At 32.9% G+C, this 9,446-nt stretch overlaps 1 protein-coding gene across 1 annotated transcript; it reads left to right on the forward strand.

The window, feature by feature from the left end:
* Positions 1 to 8,321: 8,321 nt before the first annotated feature.
* Positions 8,322 to 9,071, forward strand: LOC308634021 (uncharacterized protein; the record flags this gene model as incomplete). The annotated part of the gene is made up of 1 exon (XM_081267596.1): positions 8,322 to 9,071. One exon carries the CDS (start codon positions 8,322 to 8,324, stop codon positions 9,069 to 9,071), a length of 750 nt encoding a protein of 249 aa, XP_081123722.1.
* Between the last annotated feature and the right edge of the window lie 375 nt (positions 9,072 to 9,446).

The following is a 9,446-nucleotide window of genomic DNA, read 5'->3' on the forward strand; positions in this document are numbered from 1 at the left end:
CTTTCTTCTTAGTGACCAAGTGATTCATGTAAGTCAGAAGAATATTTTGTTCTTAAGTTTCATAGATAGACATATTTTAGATTTAAATTTATAATTTTTAACTTGTTCTTAATGAAATTGCCATAAGGTGCAGAAGAATTAATGAATATGGAAAAAATTTTCAAACTAAAAAACTATAAACATTCAAAACACTAGTCCTGTTGTTAACACTACTTATTTCCCAGATGGGACTTAAAATATACATTAACATAATAATTATAACTATTTTCATTCATCTCCATTTTACATATTGATTTATTAAACCTCAAAGTAAACCTGTGAGGTTACACCATTATCATTACCATTTACTTTGAGAAAAATAATATTGAAAATATTAATAAAATGAGTCCTTCAATATGTGGTCCTTGAGATTTTTCATAATTTACATTCTCAAATTTTATCACAAATAAATCTAAAATCATTTAGTGGGAAGAAGATAGCCAAAGAGCTAACAGAGGGTTAGCTCTTGCTTCACAAGATAATGAATAATGGAAAATGTACACAGAACCACAACATCCCTTAAAAGGTACCATGTGAAGTTATTCACACACTACTCTCCATAATGTAGTGTGACAACTAAAGAAAAAGAGTAAAAAGAAAAAAATCACTAACAACAAAATCAGACAGCAAGAAGAGCACTTGAAAAGGTTAGGGCACCGTAAAATGTCCAAATCACATCATAACCTCATACTCTCACTTCTAAATTATCTTTTCTCAGCAGGGTGGAAATGGAGACTCAAACTGCATAACCTTTCATCTAACAACAGCATTGCTATGCTACTGAGAAGGCTTAAGTAACTTAATTCTTCTCACAAATCCTAATGTTGATATTTGGCAGCTTCTAATCTGGCTGGGTGCCCTGACATGAATTGCAGATTCTTTGTGCTCCTTTTGAGAGGAGTTTGAGGAGGATGAAAGCAGATACAGACAAAGGCAGATGGAGCCCAGGAGCCAAATAGCATGAGGTTCCTCTCTACTAGAGTGGATTTGGCAGCCTCATACTGTTTTAAGGAAGAAAGGTAATTTTCTATAAAGTAATTAAGTAGTCAAAAAAAAAAAATCTCTGTGGTTGTATTTTGCTTTTGTTAAATTTACAAAATCTCCTTTGAATATAAATTAAAATTAAGTGGTTGTTTTGTGTCATTGTTGGTTTGAATTACCATTTTTAAAGACAATTATGGAATTTTAGGGTTGAAAGCAATATTCAAATTGAAACCATCCTGATAGATATCCACAGCCTCATTTAGTGTTGACTTTTTCAAACAGACCTAACAAGAGCTGTTTTTGCCTGGTCTAAAAACTTTAAACCATATTTCCAAAAGACTTGATTTTCTGGCTATTTCACTAAATCTTTTAAGGCTGCCTTAGATATACTTAATCCCCGACTCTCACAGGACAAGAGGCTCTTGACCCTATTCCTGAATGTCATTGCATCAATAATTTTCCCCAAGAGAGGTCTCTAATATTTACTTTATCTTGGGGTAAAGGAGTCATTTCTTTCCCATGTCCATTTGGAAGGTTGTTAGGCTGCCTTCTGAACTCCACACCATTTTACTCATACTGCCTTGGGAAGGTGGAGAGATTTATCTCAAAATTGTATGCCTATGCCCCACTGTTCTTATCACAGAGACTAGCTACTATTATCTGATTTCCTGAATAGTGCATGTTATGAAAAATCCTGTCCCTTTCTGGGACATCTGCAGTTTTAGCTAGTTAATTTCAGAGATGTTAAAATTTGGTCTACTGGTTAGATGTTCTAAATCATAAAACAAAACAGCAAGTTAAAGATATTATTAAGACTACTCTTCTGCCCAGAATGCAAGGCATTGGGCCTTAGATGTTAGTTTGTGAAAAGGGTTTTAACTTTGGGAGAGGCTTCTGTTTATCTAGGTGAAATTTTTACATTTGAGCCTTTGGCTTTTTATTCCTGAGTTCCATGGAAGATATGTAAGTCTGTGGGGGCTGCAGAAACTTAAGCAAAGGCATCACCTTAAGGAAGGATGCTTATGCTGTCAGAAGTGCTGAGCACCAGCTTGGCAGTCACTTACCCTCAGAAAATGCTCACAAGGGGCCACTTGATGCACTGCAGTGTGAAGCAAGACAGACCTTGTAGAGCTTAACAACTAGCAGAATCCAACTGAGATTTTATAAGCAAAGGCTTACTGCTGGGGCCTTAGAAAGCAAAAGGCATGGAGACTTCCAGACTACTTTCTGCAAAGGCGAGGTGCTTGTGACAACTACAAGCTAACACCTGTACTGTTAGCTGGAACAGGTGGCTTTAGTATGCACATTTTCACTGCTTACTTCCCAAGCTCAGCATTTCCTAAGCAAGCATAGATGAAGTAATGATTCTGGTTTAAGCAAAACAGCACCTTACTCCTTTACATTCCTTTAGGTGTTGTTTGACAAAAATATTGTGGCAGTTGAATTCTGTACTTCAGAGCACCAGGGACATTCTACCTTAAATTGTAAATACCAGCCCATTTGGATAAGTAAAGATAAATTAGCAGCTCCAAATCTTTTTTATGTCTTGTTAAAGAAGGAAAACACAAATAGGTATGCCTGAGTCTTCTAGCTAGTGCAAATATCCACATGCACTCAAGTTGGTTCTGAATTGCTGAACTTCATATCAGAAAGACACTTCTCAGGGAGGCAAATTTCTTCTGCTTACATAGTTTCACAAGAAGCAACAGAAGAAATGGCCACTGGGCTACAAGAGTAAAAACATACTCAGAAGGGAATGTGAATGTTGGGTTTCTAAATTGAGCCCAAAATGAGTATAGAATAAATTGTTAGTAACCTGGTACCTAAAGAAGAAATGTAAGTTAGGAAGTTGTGCACAACAGTAATGTAGGAGTACCAGCCAGCATTAACCTGTTAATAGGCTGTTTCTTCCCAAGTCTATTTTCACAGGTCATTTTTTTTTTTTTTTGAAAGTGAGCAAGAAAGCACGATGTTTGAGTAGGTTTGCTAGAGCTATCTTAACCAAGAGCCACAAACTGGATGGTTCAAAAAGCCAATCTATATTTTCTCTAAGTTCCAAAAGCTTAGAAATCAGAGGTGAAATATTGACCAGTCTGACTTCTTTTGAGACATTTCTGGTTGGCTTGTGGATGGCTCTCTTCTCCCTGTTTCTTCATATGGTCTTCCCTGTAGTCTGATTATATCCAAGTTTTTTCTTTGTAGAACAACATCAATGGTGGATTAGGATCTACCCACATGATAGCATAAATGAAGTAATGATTCTGCGTTAAGCAAAACAGCACCTCACGTTACCTTAATAACATCTTTAAAAATCCTGTAACTAAATATGGTCACATTCTCAGTCACTGAGGATTATGAGTACAGCATATCAATTTTATGGGCACAATTTAGACTACAACAATGCTACCTGTGAATGTTTTTTCAAAATCCCAATTATACCATATTTTTCATGGTTGATCATGCTTGTCCTAAGGCTAGTTTACTGACATTAGAATCTGAAATTGCAAAGCACAATAATATTTAAGAATTAAAAGCAATCAAAGAGTTTTAAGATTTCACCCTCTTCCCCACAAGTCTGACTCTTAGACCTGACCTTCCAAAACTGTTCACCTTTCATGACAAGAGTTCACTTTAGATACAAGTCCATTAGGCTGAATTTATAGTAGAGACAACTCATTCTCAGACAGAATATTAAAGCCATAGAAATGGAAAGTGTCAGAGTCAGGGTCAAACCAAACCAGTTTTAATGTTAAGATATTAAAATTCTATAATGCTGTTTTGTAAATACCCCAATGTTTTTATTCACTCTGAAAATTTTTTTGGCAATCTTATGTGCTAAGCCTTCAACTCAGAAAGCACAGAAAATAAATCATGTTGATTTTAAAGTGAATCTGTATAATTTGTGACCAGTTATGGGACACTTTCTGAGGACATTATTTCGAATCTTTATTGTATTTTGTCCTACCCTATATTCTGCAATTATATAAACACTATCATGTGTACATTGAAAATGGCATGTGGCAACTTCTTGAAATACACTAAAATCCTAAAACAAGATAATTTATCTACAAACTAACAAAACAGTAATCAGAAATATCTACATAGTTGGAGAATTTGCTTTCTGAAGTGAAAGTATTACTAACATGGAATTTAATTATCTTTAACCTAGTCTGCATTTTCTAATATTCCTAAGTAATTAACAGCCAAAGAATCATTATCTTTGCCTACATTTCTCACACTTAATTTGTTTAAAAGATACCAAAGGCAAAGCCAACTTGAAATTTGTAATTTATCTAAATTACGAAATAATATATTTGCCAATAAAGAAAATAATTTGAGGGCTGGGGTTGTGGCTCAGAGGTAGAATGCTCGCCTACCATACATGAAACACTGGGTTCGATCCTCAGCACCACATAAAAATAAAATTAAAATATTGTTAAAAAAAAAGAAAGAAAATAATTTGAACAGGAATTTTGGAAAATATGAAAACATAGTTTATTTCATGAGGCAAGGTACTACAATAACAATGCCAGTGACATTTGATACAAATGTAAAGATGTTCTAGAAAATTATTTTCATTATAAGCAGTGAAATAATGATCTGATAAAAAATAATCTAAAAAATTCTGATACTGTGTTGTTTATGCTGACAGGAAAACTTTGCATCTTAATTTATTAATTGTTGTAAAAAAGTGATCAATATAATAGAGTTGATAAAACTGAGAAAGGAAAAGTTCATAAATTATCCAAGATAACCCTACTACCAAGTAGCAGACTTCTAGCTTAAAACTCATATAAAAAGAGACATTAATATGCAGATTAACACATAATCTTTTTTAGATTAATATTTTTGATTGAATGAATAATATATAAAGTGAAAAATCATCTGTGTTGCTCTAGCTGATACCAAAAATAAATAAATTCACGGAATCCCCACATAGATGTAAAAATTAAACAAAGCATCTCACCATTAGTTGATTCCCACCTCCTAGAAGAAATCTCTACTTTGATATGAATGACAGGTGTTGTATGATTTTGGAATTTGTTTAAATAAATTCATATTCAGTGTATTACCTGTTTCACTTGGCTTTGTTTTGTGTGAAAATGATCATAGTTTTTTATGTAGCTTATAAATGGGATCATGTAAGTCTCTTTTATGTTCTAATGAAAGTGTCTGCCCTTGAATTAACACTACAAAATGTGTTTTATTGTAGTTTTTTTAAGTTGATCTTTTTGCTGTTATCATGGCTTTTTCCAGATCTTTGCATTTCAATAGAAATATTAGAATCCAATTATATATATATACATATATGTGTGTGTGTGTGTGTGTATATATATATATATATATATATACACACACACACACACACACACACACACAACAAAAACTCCTGTTTTTGTTATTTTTTTTTTTTTTGGAAACCCATTGAAAATATAAATAATTTGAAAAGACTTAATATCATATCAGTATTGAATCTTCTGATAATAAACATAGTCTATTGTTATTTATAGCTTTGCAATTGATTAAATTATAATTTTTTCTATATGGAGGTCCTACATAGATCTATTTCTGGGTAATTGTTTTTACTATAAATTTTACTTACATAATTATAAAATTTATTTTCAAATTTTTTATTGGACATATGTAAATGAAGCTAATTTTCAGATAATCTGACATCCAAAATGTCTAGTAGATCATATTCAATTTTAATAGTTTAAATGTAAAATATCTTCAATTTCATGTACTTTTAATATGATTTACTAATAGTGAGACCCTTATTTTTTCCCCAAATCCTGTTTATACATTCCTGATCTATAAGTGATTCATCATTTGGTATATTTCTACAGGTTTTTTAAATTGTTGGTTTGTTTATTGCTATTTGCAAGTGATCCATTCCATTCTACTCCTAGTAGACTAAAAAGAATTTGGTGATATTGGTGATTTAATGGTTTTGGGTTTTTAATTATGAATGTGTGTTGATTGTTGTTTTAATCGAATATTTTATCTGTAGCTACTAAAGTGACTTTTCTTATCTTGAGATAAAAGTTTCCTCTTTTGTTCCATTAATATGTTGAATTCAATTACTTTTATTTTTATTTTCCATTGTTAATTCAATCTTGCATTCATAAATTGAACCCATTTTGGTACTGATATTTATTTTACTTGTCGCTAACTTGGCATGTCAATTTTTTGTAATGATTTTTGCATGTGTGGTTCATAATATATTTTATACTACAGTTTTTCTTTCTTGATGGGTTTTATATCAGACTAATGCACTTTCAAAAGAATAAGTTACCCATTTAATTTTTATCACCTGTAAGAATTAATGGATATATTAGTATTATTTCTGTCTTAAATATTTGGATATGTTAATTAGCTAGATTAATTATTTCACTTTGGACATAAATAGCAAAATATCAAGTACCTCATAAGTGTATACAGTTAGGATTTGTCAATTAAATGCTATTAATAAAAACAAATGAGAAACATAGCAATGAAAATAAAATATTTGTAGGAATTCAGTGATAAATTCATCTAGGCATGTGGATTATTTGTGAAAACCTTTTAAATAATGGATTCAATTTATTCAATAGATCAATGACAAAAGATATTTTTTTCTTGCTTCTCAGTTTGCCTTTTTGTTCAGGAATCATAACATTCCAACGCAGAATGCCCTGAGTTTTGTGTTTTTTAGAACTATTTTGGAATCTTTAGCTACCATGGTAGCAGGAGCACAATAAAGAAGCTGCCACGGATCCAGCTAATACACTTTCTTAATTATCTTACTGGTGAAAGTTATCAGGTGGGTATTTCACTCTCAATTTGAAAACAAAAAAGTTTCACATAGATCCTTTTCATTTAATATCTCTTATCCTTTCATAACACTATGAATTTCATACTATTTTTATTAAGTTAGTATGAATATATAGAAATTACTTTTTAACTTTATTAAAAAGAAATAAATAAATGGCTGCTAATTAATGTGGTAAGATAATTGACAGATCTTTACTCAGATTTGAGTATTTGGGATTATTCATGCTATTTTATGTTAAATTTTCAAATTTATGCCTTAAACCAATAATATGCTCATAATAACAGGTAAAACATTGTGGTATCCATGCAACATCCAAATAGTTAAATATTGTCATAACTTATCAGAAATATCATTTTTGAAAAAAACTATAAAAGTCTGTACTCTTGTTATTGTTCTGTCAGTGAATAAAAGTTGACTATTAACTGCATCTAGAAAGAAATCATTGTAACTAAAAATTTACCAGTTTAAGTTTCTTAATATAACAAAAAATTTACCTTATGTTGATTATTCAGGAGTGGTCTTAAAATTTTTAAATATTTTCACCTTTGATTATACAGTGTTTATTAGTAATTTTAAACTAACATTTTATCAATATAAGCTATTTTGTTAATAACAAAAATCAATGTTTTAAGTCAATGTTAATAATTCATATGGAAGTAAGGATCAAATACATATTAGTTTAACAAAAAACATAAAATATAAACTTTATCTTCAAAATCAGTTTTTTCCTTAAAACACATACTAACAAAAGAGCCAAATGCTACATATTTGACTCATTGTGTCATTAATTCTGACCCTAAATGACATCACTATAGTTGACATAAGATGTTGCTTATTTGTTTTCTGTTATTAGCAGAGATCAGATGTTCAGGGAATTCAGAGATCACAGAATTGTAAGTGAGACTCTAGTTAAATATTTAACTATTTAACAGTTCAAATAATCTTAAATGTTTAAACAGTATGATACAGAACTTCTTTTAAAAATTTTTTTTAGTTCTTACTGGAATTATTTTTATATAACTAGAAACATTTTTAAAATACATAATGTATTTCCATACTGATAACAAGTGATATATTTATTGAAAATGAAGTGATTAGTGGAAGATTATATTTAGCAGAAATAATTTAACTGAGACATGCAGATAATAATTCCATGCATTATTCTTGATCGACTCAATATGTACTTCAAGATAAAGTTATTAATATATAATTTATGTGTTGTGACTTAGACCCAATTTGAGTGATATCAACCTTGTAATTACTTTACTGACTTTAATTCATATATTCACTGCTTTCTCCTCCAGTGAGCCGGACTGAGCCTGGTTTAGACCCGGCCACATTTCTCCTAATAAAAGTCAACACCACAACCAGAACTATATGAAGAAATTCTCAGCACATATAGGGCTTTTTCTGTTGCAAGTATCACTAGTTCACCTGTAGTGGAAGCCAAATATATATATCTAGCTCAGCACACTAAGGAACAATGGATAGGTCTGAATCAAAACGGATCAATACAAAGAAGATACTGCAGTTGTTTTCCCCTTTCTGCTCTTGTGCCCGAGAACAAAGTCAAGTCAAACATGCATCTCCCGAAGTGGGAAGGGATCTCTGGAAAGCTAACCGCGCGTCCAGAGAGGAGAACGACATTTTCAGGGAGGACAACAAGTCCCTGTGGAGAGAAAACAAAGCTCTCAGAGGGGAGAGCGAAGCCTTCCGAAGGGACAACAAGTTGATCCGGGAAAGGAACCAGCTCCTGCAGGAGGAAAACCAGGTTCTCTGGGAGCTTAAAAAGGCCACTCTGGAGAAGCAGAAATTATCGAGAGAAAACGTCAAGGCCTTGAACACGCAGAGAAAATCCAGTCGGCAACAGAAACGAGCCCGCGAGGCTCAGCTCAAGGCCCTCAAGCAGCAGGAGATCGCCTTCCAGAACGAGGCCAAGGCTCTGGACGAAGAAATGAGGTCTCTGAACCAGGAGATCAGGGCCCTGCACCACCAGAAGAAAGCCATCAACATGGAGGAAGAGGCCCTGGTGAAGGAGGGCATTGCGCTCGGGAAGGAGGAAGAGGCCCTGTGGAAGGAGGAGCGGGCCCTGCGAAAGGAGAACAAGGCTCTGAGAGAAGAGCACGGTGCTCTTCAGGAGGAGGAGAGAGCCCTGCAGGAGGAGGCCCTACTCCTCCAGTCGTGGTACAGCTTTCTTCAGGAAAGGGAGCTCAACAGCACCACAATGAAATAGAGCAGAAGGGTGACTTAAAGATGTGACCTGAGAACCATGAAGATCATTGACATTCCAGGGGAAAAAAAGGGAATTTGAAGTTAAAATACTGTTGTTGGGATTGGAGAGCAAAGCTCCAAAATTCAAAGGGCTCTGTATTTGGTCCTGGAAACAAAATAAAGTCCTTTAAAGAAAAAAAAAATGAAAATTTTTTTGTTTACTTAAATTTTAGAATTGTAACGGTGATATAATGCTAAAAATACTCAAAATATGACATCAAATGTAAAAGCTGGGTTTACACTTTATTTTTACAGACATTGGATGATAACAGGTATCTCTTAAGAGCAAATGTTTGTCTTAAAACATGTTAGAATTATGAATAATCTAGTGAAATTT

Source organism: Spermophilus citellus, assembly GCF_964194105.1.
Source record: "Spermophilus citellus genome assembly, chromosome: 1".
Classification (NCBI taxonomy): Eukaryota; Metazoa; Chordata; class Mammalia; order Rodentia; family Sciuridae; genus Spermophilus; species Spermophilus citellus.